The sequence below is a fragment of the Rhinoderma darwinii genome, chromosome 1, assembly GCF_050947455.1.
Source record: "Rhinoderma darwinii isolate aRhiDar2 chromosome 1, aRhiDar2.hap1, whole genome shotgun sequence".
In the NCBI taxonomy this organism is placed as follows: Eukaryota; Metazoa; Chordata; class Amphibia; order Anura; family Rhinodermatidae; genus Rhinoderma; species Rhinoderma darwinii.
This window is the reverse complement of record NC_134687.1, coordinates 451,509,526-451,525,759: the sequence shown is the minus strand read 5'-3', so window position 1 is coordinate 451,525,759 and position 16,234 is coordinate 451,509,526. Positions and strand designations below refer to the sequence as shown.

General features: G+C 42.4%; 3 protein-coding genes across 3 annotated transcripts in view; all 3 read right to left on the bottom strand.

The window, feature by feature from the left end:
- Positions 1-10,903, bottom strand: part of LOC142652482 (immunoglobulin lambda-1 light chain-like) — a 48,526-nt gene extending 37,623 nt beyond the window's left edge. Inside the window, exons 1-2 of the mRNA XM_075828131.1 lie at positions 10,840-10,903; positions 9,185-9,422 (exon numbers count right to left, since the gene is read on the bottom strand). Of these exons, the coding sequence (XP_075684246.1) occupies positions 9,185-9,422; positions 10,840-10,903 (302 nt within the window). The remainder of the gene's footprint in view (positions 1-9,184; positions 9,423-10,839) is intronic.
- The window catches only part of LOC142657153 (immunoglobulin lambda-1 light chain-like), a 542,745-nt gene that overhangs the window by 43,911 nt on the left and 482,600 nt on the right, over positions 1-16,234 (bottom strand). The window lies entirely within an intron of this gene.
- LOC142657142 (immunoglobulin lambda-1 light chain-like) overlaps positions 1-16,234 on the bottom strand; it is a 182,518-nt gene that overhangs the window by 40,799 nt on the left and 125,485 nt on the right. The gene's annotated exons all lie outside the window — the stretch shown is intronic.

Sequence of the window (16,234 nt, the reverse complement as noted above, 5' to 3'; positions counted from 1 at the left end):
ACGCGGGACTTAACTTGATCTGGATCCATCAAGGTGACGAATGAAAGACCACATTCAACACCCGAGACAGACATTACGAGTATCTTGTGATGCCCTTCCGATTCTTGACTGGAACTCTTGCTACTCTCTTAACAATTTTAAGTTGGTGGTGTAATTGCTTTGTGTTTTAGCTAGTGACCTCTGATCTCTACAACCATATTTTAAATCGCCTTTTTCCTGACCTGTTTTCTTGGTCTGACCTTCTAGTTATTTATTGCTAACCCAGTTGCTGACCCAGCCTACCCAACTATACTTACTATGCTTACTTAAAAGGGTTTTCCCATGTTCTAAATTGATGGCATATCGCTAGGCTATGCCATCACTTTAACTCTGTGGTGGTCTGACCTCTGAGACCCCAACCGATCCTGAGAATGACCAGTAGGTCAGACAAAGAAATGGCAAATTAAAAATTATTTAAAAATAGGATATAAATAGAAAGCGCTACACATAAAGGATAGATGGGCTGAATAATAATAACATGAGCATTTATTTGCAAAAATATTTTGGCTTGATGAAGACGCAGGTTCTGCGTTGAAACACGTTGCCTGTTTTTTGCAAATAAATGCTCATGTTTTTATTATTCAGCCCATCTATCTTTTATGTGTAGCGCTTTCTATTTATATCCTATTTTAAATAATTTTTAATTTGCCATTGTTCTGCGGCACCACTCCCATGATGCCGGTCGTTGGATTTTGAAAGTTGCAACCATTTTTACTGATTCATGCTTACTGCACTAGTTGTACCTGCCAGTACAACTACTCTAGGTGAGTGCAATCACATACCTATATTTGAATTACCCCACCTATCAGGTTTATCTTGCACCATGTGGAGCTGTGTACACTTTTTTCATTCCAGAGACAAAGAAATGGTCACAGGTGAAGAGCAAAGTCATAAAAAACAGAGATCCAGAGTAAAAGTACAGACAAAAGGTCAATGGGTGGTAAAGATCAAGGTTCATTCTCCAGATCCTAGTGATATTTCATCTCTTTATAAGATGGGAATAACCCTTTTAACTAGGCTTTGTAGACACATTACTCTTCCTTATACTACCTCTTGGCTGGCATGAATATGCACCAATATTTTGCATTAAAATATGGTGCATTCCTTTGATAATTTGGCACATTTTGCAACTCTTTTTAGCCACACACCTTTTTCTAGGAACTTTTCAAAACTTTCGAGATAAGTGTAGAAGTGTCTCCATGGACTTTATTTTCTTGGCCTATTTTGTGAGAGAATTCTGGCCTATTTTGCTTAGTACAGCACTGATTATTAATTTCAATACACTACCCAAATCATTGATTTTTGGGAAATTAACAAAAATAGATAATTTGAGATGAATAAGAATTTACTATATTTAGGCAAATAAAAATGTTTTGTACTCATGAACATTGTTTACAAATAAAGCCTGGATTACATATAATTTTACTCTTATCAAAGTATCAACCATTAGCAGCAATCACAGCAGTGCAAAAGCCGGCATTCTATCTGTGAACATATCTAAAGATTAAGATCCGATTGCAGCCCACGTCTCTTGTAGCAACTCCCAAAGGTGATTTGCACATCTCGAACAGACCTGTGCAGATGATCCCAAAGGAGTTCAATTGGATTGAAATCGGGACTCTGGGGTGGCCAAACCATGTTCTTCAGCACCTGTTGTCGTTCTTTAGTTTGAACATACTTTTTGCAAAGACAGGAGATATGTTTTCGGTCATTATCTTGCTGTAGCATGAAACCACAACCATTAATACGGGTGCCAGAAGGGATGGCATAGCGCACTAGGATGTTGTGGTAGAACTTGGAGTCCATGGTTCCTTTGATTGTTAGTAAGCCACCAACCACACCACCTCCGAAAAATCCCCAGACGATGATAGAACCACTTTCATGCTTTACTGTGGCTAAATGCAAGCTGGAAGCATGAGCTCACCTGTTGCAAGACAAGACGATCGAACTTTCGCTTATGGAAACCAAACACCTCAAATTTCGATTCGTCTGTAAAAAGAAACTTATTCCATTGACTAGTGGTCTATCGCCTGAGCTGTTTAGCCCACAATAGCCTCTTCTTTTTTATTATAGGCCTAGACAACAGTTTTCTGGCTGAAACACATGCCTTCAAACAAATGACTACAAGGTGGCATTTGACAGTCGCGATTGACACGCTTTTCTTCCTTGTAAATCAGAGTGGCATGGATCTGATTACACTCTTGTTTTTGGCGTACTTCTTGAGGGTACACTGCGCGCCACCAAGAGAAACCTTCTCCAGGCGAGCAATTTCCCGCAGAATATGCCCTGCATTTGTCAAAGCAAGTATGGCAGATCATTTTTTGAATAATAACTTCATCCTGGGAGCCATTTACAAGACTACTTTACATGTTTTAACAAGTTTCCACAGTATCACAATACAAGGCAAACACCGGAGTTCTTTTGCAGTGTACAGTGGGAATAAGAAACCTGTGTAAAATAGAAACTGTCTTAGTTGTTGCCCAGAGCAACCACAGCACAGCTTTTATTTCATATTCTAAACTTGAAAAATGAAAACTGTGCGGTGATTGGTTGCTAGTGGGAAACAAAGACCGTTTCTTCTTAACACAGGTTTCATAGTCCCGTATCTTTAAAAACTACAGTTTTCAAGGATATTTATATAAATAATGTATAAATACGATGCATGCGTGCGAGTGATGAAAGTATTTAGACTCATGTTTGTACAAAGCACACGTATCACGTTCATCCTTTTCAACGAATTTGTATTAAAATTAATGAGCAGTAGTGTAAGTCTTACCCAATGAGTTGTATGGGAAAGATCAGTGGCGTAGCTATTGGGGTAGCAGCGGTCGCAATTGCGACCGGGCCCCGAAGCCAGGGGGGCCCACGGCCCCCCGCACCACATCAATAAAAAGTTACTATAGTAACTCGGGCCGTGGGCCCCTGTTACTATAGTAACAGACTGTACTTACCTTCCTGGTTCCGGATCGCAGCGGAGGTCCTGACGTCAAGCGCTGTGCGCAGCGCATGACGTCACAGCGCTATGCGCCGCGCACAACATCGAGAGGACAGAACTTCCGCCGCGGCTGAAGAGGAAGGTAAGATTAGTAGCCCTGACTGGCGGGGTCCGACTCCGGGGACCCGCCAATCAGCTGTTTTGAAGGGGCCTCAGCACTCGTATGAGAGCTGCTTCCCCTTCATTCCGGTCACTTTATTCCGGTCACACTGTGAATCGGTGTCGGCGATTCACAGTGTGAGCGAGTAAGTGAAATGAAGGGGAAGCAGCTCTCGTACGAGTGTTGCGGCCCCTTCAAAACAGCTGATTGGCGGGTCCTGGGAGACGGACCCCGACACATCAGCTATTGATGGCCTATCCTGTGGATAGGCCATCAATGTTTAGGGACTGGACAACCCCTTTAAGCCTACGATGTAGCAAGCTTAGAGGGCCCATGAGACAGGATCACAGATTGTGTGATCCTGTCTGCTGGGCCCTATATCTAAGCCAATCACATGGTAGGCTTAGATACAGGGCCCATGTGTGATCCTGTCTGATGGGCTCTGTATATAAGCCTACCACACTGTAGGTTTAGATACAGGGCCCCAGCACACAGTAATCTTATACTGTATAAGATTACTGTCTGCTGGACCCTGTATCTAAGCCTACCTTGTGGTAGGCTTAGATACAGGGTCCCACAGACAGTATCACACATGGGCTCTGTATCTAAGCCTAACACAGGTGTAACTAATCGTTTTTTTTGTGTGTTTTCTTACAGGTTCGGTAGTTGAACTACGTCGGATTCCAGGACTACTTCGATGACGGCTTTTTTTTTATTATCAATAAAATGGTTAATGAGGGTTGTGTGTGTTTTTTTTTTAACTTCAATAAAATATTTTTTCTATGTCATTGTGTTTTTTTTTTAAACTATATTACTACCGCCTTAGTAATGGCCGCCGGCTGATTGACAGCATCCATTGCTAAGGCGGGGCTTAGTGTTAGCCGATGCAGAGGCTAACACTAACCCCCTTTATTACCCCGGTACCCACCGCCACCAGGGGTGCTGGGAAGAGCCGGGTACCATCGAGTACTTGACCATGTGCAGTGATGGTTGGCCACTGGGGCGGCCGCAGGCTGGTATTATCAGGAGGGGAAAGGCCAAAAACAGTGGCCCTTCCCACCCTTGTGATTCTAGGCTGCTGCTGCTGCTTTATTGTATCTGGCTGTTTATGAAAAATGGGGGGGACCCCACGTCATTTAAAAAAAAAAAATAAATTGAAAAGAACGATGTGGGGTCCCCCCCCAATTTTCATAACCAGCCAGATACAACACAGCAGCAGGCAGCATTACCAGGGTGGTAGGTGCCACTGTTTTTGGCCTTCCCCAGCCTAATACTGCCAGCCTGCGGCCGCCCCGGTGCCTGCCCGTCACTACAGATGGTCGGGTACTGGTTCGTACCCGGCTCTTCCCAGTACCCCTGGGGTAATAACGAGGGTTAGTGTTGGCCTTTGCACCGGCTAACATTAAGCCCCGCCTTAGTAATGGAGGTTGTCAATCAGCCAGCGGCCATTACTAAGGCGGTGATAATAAAGTTTAAAAAGATACAAGCACATAGAAAAAATATTTTATTGAAATAAAAAAACACAACCCCCATGTAATGACGGGGTTAGGGAAATGGACAAGTAAGCCCTAATCTACCCGCCACTCTGTCCCTGCCTACTTGCAACGACCCGCCCTAGGCGACGGGGTACAACTGGGCGGCGGTCCCTACGCTCAGTAAGCGCAAGAGACAAACAGACAAGGGAACACAAAGCAAAGGGAAATGGGGCAGTTGCCCATGGCAACACCGTGAGCAACAAGAGTGGTGAACGAGCCGAGTCAAACCAGGAGTGCACGAGGTACCAAACGCAGAGCAGGAGAGTAGTCAGAAAGCCAGGGTCAGTATGGAGCAGGATCAAATAGTCAGAAGCTGTAGCTGGGCCAGGAAACCACACGAGAAGAATCACAAGCAAAGGAGGAACAGGAAAGGCAGGTATAAATAGACAGAAGGCGGGAGCTAGCTCCGTCTGGCCAGGCTGCGATAGGCTCTCCCACTCCTAAGCCTGCCATCCTGAGTGGTGGAAGCTGGAGTCAGTCTCAGAGACATAGACTCAGGTGCAGACTGATTACCTATAGGCGTATACACAGAAGTTGTGCCTGGCAGATCCTTTACACCCCATTAACCATTTTATTGAGTATAAAAAAAACGCTGCCATTGAAGTCCTCGTATCCGAAGTAGTCCAACAACCGGACCTGTAAAAAAACACAAACACACAAAAATAATCAGTAACACATAAAGAAGCAAAATTATTATTATTACCTTTCCTGGGTCCAGCGCTGGAGCCGCAATGTCAGCGAGCTGAGTCCTGTATCTAATCCTATCATGTGTGATACTGTCTGCTGAGTCCTGTATCTAATCCGATCATGTTTGATACTGTCTGCTGAGCCACTGTATCTAATCCTATCATGTGTGATACTGTCTGCTGAGCCACTGTATCTAATCCTATCATGTGTGGTACTGCCTTCTGAGCCACTGTATCTAATCCTATCATGTGTGATACTGTCTGCTGAGCCACTGTATCCAATCCTATCATGTGTGATACTGTCTGCTAAGCCACTGTATCTAATCCTATCATGTGTGATACTATCTGTTGGGCCCTATATCTAATCCTATCATGTGTGATACTGTCTGCTGAGACATTGTATCTAATCCTATCATGTGTGATACTGTCTGCTGAGCCACTGTATCTAATCCTATCATGTGTGATACTGTCTGCTGAGCCACTGTATCTAATCCTATCTATAGTTGATAGGGTCGTAGTGCTATAGATATGCTATGCTGTCTTATTTACACACATACATTTTTTTTGGGGCGGATTAATATGTATTGGGGCTACTTCCCCTGACATTTTAAGGCCTTAGTGACGCCCCTGGCTTCTAGTGCTGCATTGTTGGGTCACTTAGGAGACCCAGCGATGCAGCTGAAAGCTGCGGATCGTCGGCCATGAGAAGTTTGCGGGGGGGGGGGGCAATAAGAACTTTTGCATCGGGGCCCATGAGTCTTCAGCTACGCCTATGGGAAAGATTGTACTACTGGTGAAGACATGATCTGCAAGGGTGTAACAAATAGAGGGGAAGGAGGCCGCAAGACCTCTGCCTCAGTGCCATCGCTGCATAGTTTACTATGGCGGAGCAAAGAGCCATTAACTCTGGTAAGCCACAGGCTGTTTTAGGCCTGTGGGCTACTAGAGGTTGCTGAGGGCATCAGCCTGACGTCACGGCACAGGTGGTGTGATCACAACACTGCATCGCGCTGCTTGAGCTGGACAGCAGGCAGAAGACACAGCAGCTCTTTGTGAGAACGGGGTTAGGGGAGTTGAATTTTTTTTTTCATTGGCGCAAAGGTGGCACTATTAATGGAGGAGAAGGGCCTAACTACTATATGGGGAACCTAACTACTATTTGTGGGAACCTATCTACCATATGGGGAAGCAGTATTGATGGAGGAGAGAAGCCTAACTGATATATGGGGAGCCTAACAACTAGTTAGAGGAACCTATCTACTATATGGGGAGGCACTATTAATGGAGGAGAGGACCTAACCACTATATGGGGCCTAACTACTAAATCAGGGTTACATATGTACTATATGGGGGCACCTATCTACTATATATGGGCACTTATCTACTATATGGGGGCACCTATCTACTATATGGGTGTCTAACTACTATATGGGGGTCTAATCACTGTATGTGGGGCCTAACTACTACATTGGTGCACTTATCTACAATCCACGAACGGAAGCAGCACTCCAAGGGTATTATCCAATAAAAAAAACTTTCATTTACCAAGTGTCCACAAAAGCATTGTTTCACCCTTTCAATGAGTGCATTTTCAAGGTTGAAGTGGTCGCTTGCCTGGAAGCTAGCACCCGCCATTCGGCATTCCCTTACTGTGCAGCTCCATTACTTGGCTTATTTAGGTGCACATAACTACTATATGGGGGCACTTATCTACCATTTGGGGGCACCTATGTATTATATGGGGTTCTAACTATTATATGGGGAGACCTATCTATTATATGGGGGCTACTAACTACTGTATGGGGGTACCTAACTACTATATATGGGCACCTATCTACTATATGGGGGGCCTAAATACTATATAGGTCACAAAGGAAGAGAACTACTATATGGGGGCACAAAAGAGGACTACTACTGTGTGGGAGCACAAAGGAAAACATTACTATGGTGTGGTGGCACTATTACTGTTTGGAGGGCACTATTACTGTGTGGGACAACAAGTGGAGCTCTATTACAGTGTGGGGACTAAAGGGGCATTATTACTTTTTGGGAATATGTTGGGGAGGATGCTGGAATATCAAGTAGCCTAAAATGTATGTGTTAGAAATTCTGCAGAGACAAGTTGGGGCTAGAAAAAGTCATCATGGCGGTCTTGCCTATATGAAGAAGAAAAGAGAAATTGAATGAATCCAATCTGAGAAGACGTCACCTGTGAGTCACTGGATGTAATTGTGCTGTAATCACTTATATGATTTGCAGAGCACCTATGTAGGACTGGTATCTACCACTAAGTGGTTGAAGTATGGTGGTAATATTGTTTATCTTTATAGTGGATTTTATTTAGTAACATATGGTGGTAATATTCAGTCACTCTGTAGTGGTCATGGTGTGGTGGTATTATTCAGTAACAGAATATGGGCATTACTCAGTCACTGTTTGGTTGGTAATATGTGGCATGGTGTAGCGGTATTGTTCGGCCCTTGTATAGTGGTATTTTCGTAATATTGGCCTTGGTATACTGGGTTTTGTTCAGCAACAGTATGGTGATATTTGTTCCTTCTATAGTAGATAGTGGTATTATGTGTTAACGTTATGACTGTATGATTTAGGGGTATGCTATCATACATAGAAAACTGTCATAGCTATGTTGTCTTTGAGACTCACAATGCCACTGGGTCCTGCACATCTGAGAAATAGGTAGGGGGATGCCCAGGTGTAAAATATGCCCTGGGGCACATAGGACTCTAGTTATGTCACAGATTACATTTCCAGGTTGAAATACGCCTGGTGCTATCTGTGGAGATCAGGAGATACTGATGACTTCTCACTCTGAGGGTATGTTCACACGGCTTATTTTTGGCCGTTTTTTCGGGCCGTAAACGGACGAAAAACGGCCGTAAAATTGGAAGCAGAACGCCTCCAAACATCTGCCCATTGATTTCAATGGGAAAAACAGCGTTCTGTTCCGACAGGCCATTTTTTTACGTGGCCGTTTTTAAAAACGGACGCGTAAAAAAATGCCCACGAAAAAGAAGTACATATTACTTCTTGAGCCGTTTTTGGAGCCGTTTTTCATTGACTCTATAGAAAAACAGCTCCGAAAACAACCATGAAAATTGCGAGTTTGCTTAAAAAACAGCTGAAAATCAGGAGCTGTTTTCCCTTGAAAACAGCTCTGCACTTTCAGGCGTTTTTGATTTTGTGTGTGCACATACCCTTAGGGCTCATTCACACGAACATGAAATTCGTCCATGTGCTGTGAATTGAAACAACGCACAACACACGACCCCCAATGATTTAAATGGGGCTATTCACACATAAGTGAGTTTTCACGCAGCGAGTGTCCGTTGCGTAGAACTCAATGCATGTCCTATATGGATCCGTTTTTACACCCCTAGCCGCCCATTAAATCAATGGGTGCGTGAAAATCACGGACAGCACACGGACACACATCCGTGTTTTATGCATCAATTACATTTTTTTTTAAAAGACGTGCTTGCGAATGCGTGAAAAACAAATGCCACTCGTAAAGCACACTGATGCATAACACAATGCACAAGGACAGCTTTAACGGGCGTTTTTTACGCACGGAAATCTGTCACTCTCGTGTGAATGTAGCCTTATTTATATTTGACAGTATGTTTGCTGATGTGTTGCATTTGTTTATTTCCTGTTCTGTCTGTAAGAAGTAGAGGAAAGGTGTTTTGAGCTAAACTCAACTCATTCTATACCACTGTGTTACTTGTAAGTTTCATCAAAGTATGCTGTGCAAAAATAATCTGCATCGTCGTCTGGTTGCACACCAGAGATCACCAAATACCAGCGTCTGTTGGGTACATCATCAGTCACTGAGAAACGATCAGGAATCCCAGGTCCTCTGCCTTGAGTGTTACCTGTTCTGAAGTGGTAAACCATCCTTATAACATTATTATTCTTCTGCTGAAGCCAGATGACTCTGTAGATGTCAAAGTTTAGCCCAGTGCTCAAAGTGCAAGGGATTTCAACTTTTTGACCAACCGCAAACTCCTGAGTTGGTGTCTGGACCAAGACAGGTTGACAATCTCCATCTGTGAAACATAATGTAATAAGAAGAGAAAGACTAAATAAATTAAATGTATGTAGTGCTAACAGCTGTTATGTCACTTATGGTACACCTTTCTTTTCAGTGTCTTTGTTTGTCAACCTTACATGAGATATGTGTCACCAGAAATACAAGGCATGGAGCCCAGAGCATTATCAGGAACATGACAAACTCTGTTGACGCTGTAGAAGGATTCTGAGATTAACCAGCTCTCCTCTCATCAATTTATCTTTCAGAATCTTTAATCATGCAAATGTCTTTCAAACCATTATGCAAATGTTACACAACGGAGCAGTGGCATATAATAGAATCATTTACACCAACAAGTAACATCTCTGTCTTTATGTAGTTTATTGTGTAGGATTATTTCTGTATTTTATACTTTAGGGTGTGTGCACATCAGCGTTCGCTTTCCGTTGATGAGTTCCGTCTGAACTTTCTGTCAGGGAAACCCATGGCAAGCGGGAAACCATAGCTTCCGTTTACATTACCATTGATTTCAATGGTTTCCGTTTTTCTTGACGGAAACCTTACGGAACGGAGACAAACGGAAACCATTGGTAACAGAAACATTACCATTGAAATAAATGGTAATGTAAACGGAAGCCTTTCCGTTGATGGGTTCCTGCAATGGAATGCTCCTACGGAACCCATCAATGGAAAACGAACGCTGATATGAGGCCCATAAAAAATTAAGTTGCAATAATTGCATCTACTTACATTCTATTATATGTCATGAAAAAAGTGGTACTAAGCCAATATCCAACCTTATGTATTAACCTAGCACAATTATGAACATATATAGTCTATTTATATAAAATGTTTACTTGATGACATCAGTACAGCTTACATTTATATATTACTTAAACTCTGTTCACATCTGCGTTGGGGTCCCGTTCTGATGTTCCATCGGCACATTCCGTCAGAACGGGACCCTGAACAGACACAAACTGACTTCAATGGTGACGGATCCAGTGCCCATCGTTTCCATTTGTCTATGTTGTGTACCGGACCTGTAGTCGACTACGCTATTGCTTTCGGCAAAACGACGGATCCGGTGCACAACAGAGACAAACGGAAACCATGGGCACCGGATCCGTCACCATTGAAATTAATGGTGATGGAAATGGAAACCTCTGGTTTCCATTTGTGTCTGTTCAGGGTCCCCGATGTGAACAGAGCCTTAGCTGTATTGTGTTCTATGTAAGCAATTCTTTTTTTTTATAACCATGAGAATGGCCGTGGCTACTCATGATCTGTGGTCTATCTCTTCCTCAACCTGGTCTCCCATAACCATTGCTAGCTTCACACCACACGAGGACGTGGATACAGTTGAAATATATGCAATGGCGTAATTACCGCCATAGCAGTCGTATTTGCGTCCCCAGGGTGCATATACAAACTTTCAATTGTATCTGGGTCCTTAGGATGGTGGCGCAGGGAGTCATCAGATCCCTGCTCCACCATTAACTCTGTGACACCTAACTAGGTGCAGGCCGACGTGATGCAGTGACATCATCGTGCCTGCCTCCACCGAGCCACTGACTGCACAGGTCGGAAGAGACCTGAAGAATGAGCTTCTCCGTTTATTGTGGGAACAGGCCTAGGTTAGTAATACTTTTTTTTATTATAAGGGGCACTAGTATTGTGTGGGGAGGCACTAAGGGGGCATCACTACTTTGTGGGGGCCACTAAGTGGGCATCATTACTATGTGTGGGGTATTAATTGGGCATCATTTCTTTGTGGGGGAACTAAAAGATATCCTTACTGTGTGGGGACACAAAAAGGGTATTCTTACTTTGTGTGGGAACTAAGGGGGCATTCTTACTCTGGGGGGGGGGGGCACGAAGTAGGCATTATTAGTGTCACAGGGCATCATGACTGTAAAGTGGGCATTATTATTTGATACTCTGCCATTGTGAGAAAGGCTCACAGTAGTTTTCAAGAGATTTATTTAACAATTTCATATCAAGGAGTAGGCAGTAAAATTCATATAAATATCAGTCACTAACAAGTTCTTCCCAGCAGTTCTCAAAAGAAAGTGCATAACTGTGGACTTGAAGGCTTAAAATATGAACAAAAATTTACTTTCTTTTTCTTTCTTTCTTTCTTTCTTTCTTTCTTTCTTTCTTTCTTTCTTTCTTTCTTTCTTTCTTTCTTTCTTTCTTTCTTTCTTTCTTTCTTTCTTTCTTTCTTTCTTTCTTTCTTTCTTTCTTTCTTTCTTTCTCTCTCTCAAGGACGTGGCACTTTATTCCAGGGTGGCATAAGCATGGTAGGCAGACAATATAATGGGAGTGGACTCTCAAACGGCCTTGCTGCCCTGCACTGTGTGGGTAGCACCACTGGGGCATAAACAGCCTTTGGGAAGGGCCCAATTGGCAGACACCTTCGCTTCCATCCGACAGTGGGTGACTCTGTTTACTTGGTGCGCAAAACCTTTGTGACAGGAGTTTGGAAACTATGCAACTGTAACTGCCCATATTAGCCCCCTCTCTGGTGGTCTGTCGGTGAAAACTCAGTAGGGGCCTGATTGATAAGGGTTCTGGGAACACCCTAATCTCTGTGGCTGCAAATTACTGCCTAGGAATTGGGAAACATGCTGACTTTGTACCTTTCTCGGTATCTCTGAGTATTTCTTGCCTTTCAACTTCTGGATGCACAAGAAAATTTGTCAAACTTTTCATTACACAACAATTAAGCTTTATTTACATAAAAACCCTAAAACCCCTTTGTCCATAAGAGGTTAATCTAACATTTTTCTTAGAAAGCTCCTTTCATCCGTTTTCTTTAAAGAGTAACTGTTGTTTCTTTTTTTGGGGGGCATAAATCAATACTACAAGTGTAGATAAGAAACTTTGCAATATATCATTTTACAGAAAAATGCCTCTATCCACTAATCAGAGTCCCCTCTTCCTCTCTCCTGCACTGATTACTTACGCTCAATTCATTGGTAAAATCTGTCTTCAGCTGAGTTCACATATGCATATTCAATTTCGGTTTTATTTCTTTCATAGGAGCAAAAAATAAATAAATGACGGAGTGACAGACACCAATGGCGCCTAACTTTCCGCATTCACTTATAACCGGGACTGTCGTGTTCCATTGTGGTATCTGTTTATTTTATGAGGAGAATAACGCTGCATGATGTGCAACTGTTTCTAGCAAATGTGACGGAATCTGCGAGAGCTTATTCTAAAAATTCACCTACGACAGTTACTCTTTAAAACATTTTTATAAATTTTACATATATATTACCTAAAACAACAGTTACTGTTTAAGAAATATAAATGTTATACAAACATATATATAAAAATATAAGGATTTATATAAATCTAGTATCGGTTCATGGTTTTAAATTATAAAATTACAGCCTTCTGTTCTAGTTATTTTTACTATTCACAAGTGTGCACTGAGCTATGGATGAGGTGTCCTGAGTTGATCCCAGGTGGTTAATGCATTCTCATTCATTCTGTCCCAACATTTTTTTTTATCTTTAAAGGGCTATTCCAGCATATAATATTTTTCACCTATCCACTAAATAGGTGAAAAATGCTCGATTGGTTGGGGTCTGACTGCTGTGCTGTTCTCGGCTGTTTCCGTCATCCTTCTAGACTTTGAATGGAGTAGTACTGCGCATGAGTGGCCTCCGATCCATTCAAACTCCAAGTTGCCGTCTTGCTGCTGGGAAAAATGAGGGGCTGGGGCCGTTCTGGAGATTGGTGGAGGTCCCAGCGGTCGGACCCCTACCGATCTAGCATTTGTCACCTATCCAGTGGAATGCTGGAATACTCCTTTAAGCAGACTTTACCTACCTGCAGCTTCAGGGAACAGCTATGGGGGTGGGGTGTGCACACTAATGCTCTAATTTGTACTTGGGACTGTGGAAGAGCAATATCTTTTTTACTGATCCAGTACCGTTCATCAATAAAGTACTCTTCTGGGGTAGGTATTTGGATGATATACTTGTAATCTGGCAGGGCTCCTTTTAGGATTTGAATGTAGTTATACAAACATTGAATCAGAATGCATATTACATTAAGTGGAACCTGTCACCTGCATTTTACCTATGAAACCAGCAATACCTTGTGGAAGTGGGTGAAAAATCGTTTTTATGTAACCTATAATTATCTTCTAAGTAGGCTCTGTACCTTTAGTATTAATTTTTTTGTGTTTTAGCACTGTATGCTAATGAGCATAAAAGAGTCACATCTTCGTTTGAAAAGTCATATCTTCATTCCCCAAGCCTTTCCAAGTTACCCTGCCTCCTTACTTTTGATTCACAGCTCCTCGTGTCCCCCCAGTACACACAAAATTCTGCGCTTACGCATCAATGTCCTGTTCTAGTGCGTGCGCACAACGGGACACCATAGCAGCGCATGCACAGTAACTAGATTTGAGGCCCGGACGAAGCAGGGAAGGGCTTTGGATTATACATGATGGGTGAATGCGCACTCAGACGAGATTTCGGTATTTAGGGCGGGCCATTTTTCGGCGGTGGGCGGGCCAGTTTTCGGCGGTGGGCAGGCATAAGAAGAGGAACGAACGAGACTGCTGAATTGCAGACCGTTATTTACGGTCGGAGGAGGAGTTTAGGAGAGTGGATAACGGCAATGAACTTTTGACAGCAGCGGCCAGCGAGGGTTTAGTAGAGTTCAATAGGTGAAATGCTGGTGACCGGTTCCCTTTAAATTGACGCATCAAATAAGTTGTAAAAAAATTGACTTTCTTGATATTCACATACTCATCAACCAGCATGGCTCTAAAAAGGCTGACTTCTGGAAATTCACTTCATCAAACACTGTCATCCATCTGCACACCTTATCAATAACATTCCAGTGGAGCAATATTTATGTACCAGAAGAATTTGCTCCAAAGACTGCAATTCTAAATGACAAGGAAGAGGCCTTAAAAAATGGTTTCAGGAAAAAGGGTACAGCAATAGATACATCTAAAAGGTGTACAGAATGTGATGGATTGGCCCTGTTGCAAACTAAGCTCAAAGTCACAAATACCAACAGTAAGGTAACATTCAGTGAGATTCATAATTGAGTGAGATTTTGTCTAACTTATGGATCAATTGCTCTATACACAATTATACAGTATTTTCGTTTACACATATGAATTTTAAGCTATTATATATTTGTTATATATATATATATTTATATATTTGTACACTATATATTTACACACTGGTATGGAGGTCACTATTGTTGGCTATTCAAATAACACATTATATAATGATTTATATATTATATATGTCTAATATATATTTTTTGTATGACTAATATTGATTAATATCTTTCAGGTGCAGTCCTTATTTCTTCTCACTCACTTTTTTCTTATTTCTTTTTTTAATCTTCACTTTTAGATCACATTCACCTGCACGTGTGTTCACTCACTCCCACTCACTCTCTGTTAGTTATTCCACTATTAATTACGTATGTCTTCTCATTTTTTGTATAAATATATATTAATATATGTGTTTTTCTATTTGTTTTATTGCAGATTTAAGTGAAGTTTTAAATTGTATGATGTTCTGTATGTTCATATGTATGTAGTGATGTTCACAGTTTTGCTGTTAAAGAGGCTCTGTCACCAGATTTTGCAACCCCTATCTGCTATTGCAGCAGATAGGCGCTGCAATGTAGATTACAGTAACGTTTTTATTTTTTTTAAAACGAGCATTTTTGGCCAAGTTATGACCATTTTTGTATTTATGCAAATGAGGCTTGCTAAAGTCCACCTGGGCGTGTTTAAAGAAAAAGTCCAACTGGGCGTGTATTATGTGTGTTACATCTGGGCGTGTTTACTTCTTTTACTAGCTGGGCGTTCTGACGAGAAGTATCATCCACTTCTCTTCAGAACGCCCAGCTTCTGGCAGTGCAGACACAGGGTGTTCTCGAGAGATCACGCTGTGTCGTCACTCACTTCCTGCCCCAGGTCCTGCATCGTGTCGGACGAGCGAGGACACATCGGCACCAGAGGCTACAGTTGATTCTGCAGCAGCATCGGCGTTTGCAGGTAAGTCGATGTAGCTACTTACCTGCAAACGCTGATGCTGCTGCAGAATCAACTGTAGCCTCTGGTGCCGATGTGGCCGACACGATGCAGGACCTGGGGCAGGAAGTGAGTGACGTCACAGCGTGATCTCTCGAGAACACGCTGTGTGTCTGCACTGCCAGAAGCTGGGTGTTAACGAACAGAAGTGGATGATGCTGATTCGTCAGCATCATACACTCCCATTCACAACGCCCAGCTAGTAAAAGAAGTAAAAACGCCCCGATGTACACACATAATACACGCCCAGTTGTACTTCTACTGTAAACACGCCCAGTTGTATACTTTTGCAAGCCTCATTTGCATAAATACAAAAATGGTCATAACTTGGCCAAAAATGCTCGTTTTTTAAAAATAAAAACGTTACTGTAATCTGCATTGCAGCGCCTATCTGTTGCAATAGCAGATAGGGGTTGCAAAATCTGGTGACAGAGCCTCTTTAAGATATGTGTATATGTATATATACTGACTTATGTATGTCTAATTGGGATGCTAATGTCAATGTTATAGGTGTTTGAACAGTATATGTGTATCGTGGATATATATACATGGTTATTTGGGATTACCCCTGAACTTTGGCTTCTGTGTTCTATCGCTGGGACTTTAGCTCCACTCCTTATTATTTTTTGGTGGAGAGCCCCATCGATATATACGACATCCTCATTTTGTACATCTTCCCTAATCTATATGTCCGGGTCCCTGGCATGCTTGCCAGGTTTCAAGATGGCCACCGCTCTTTT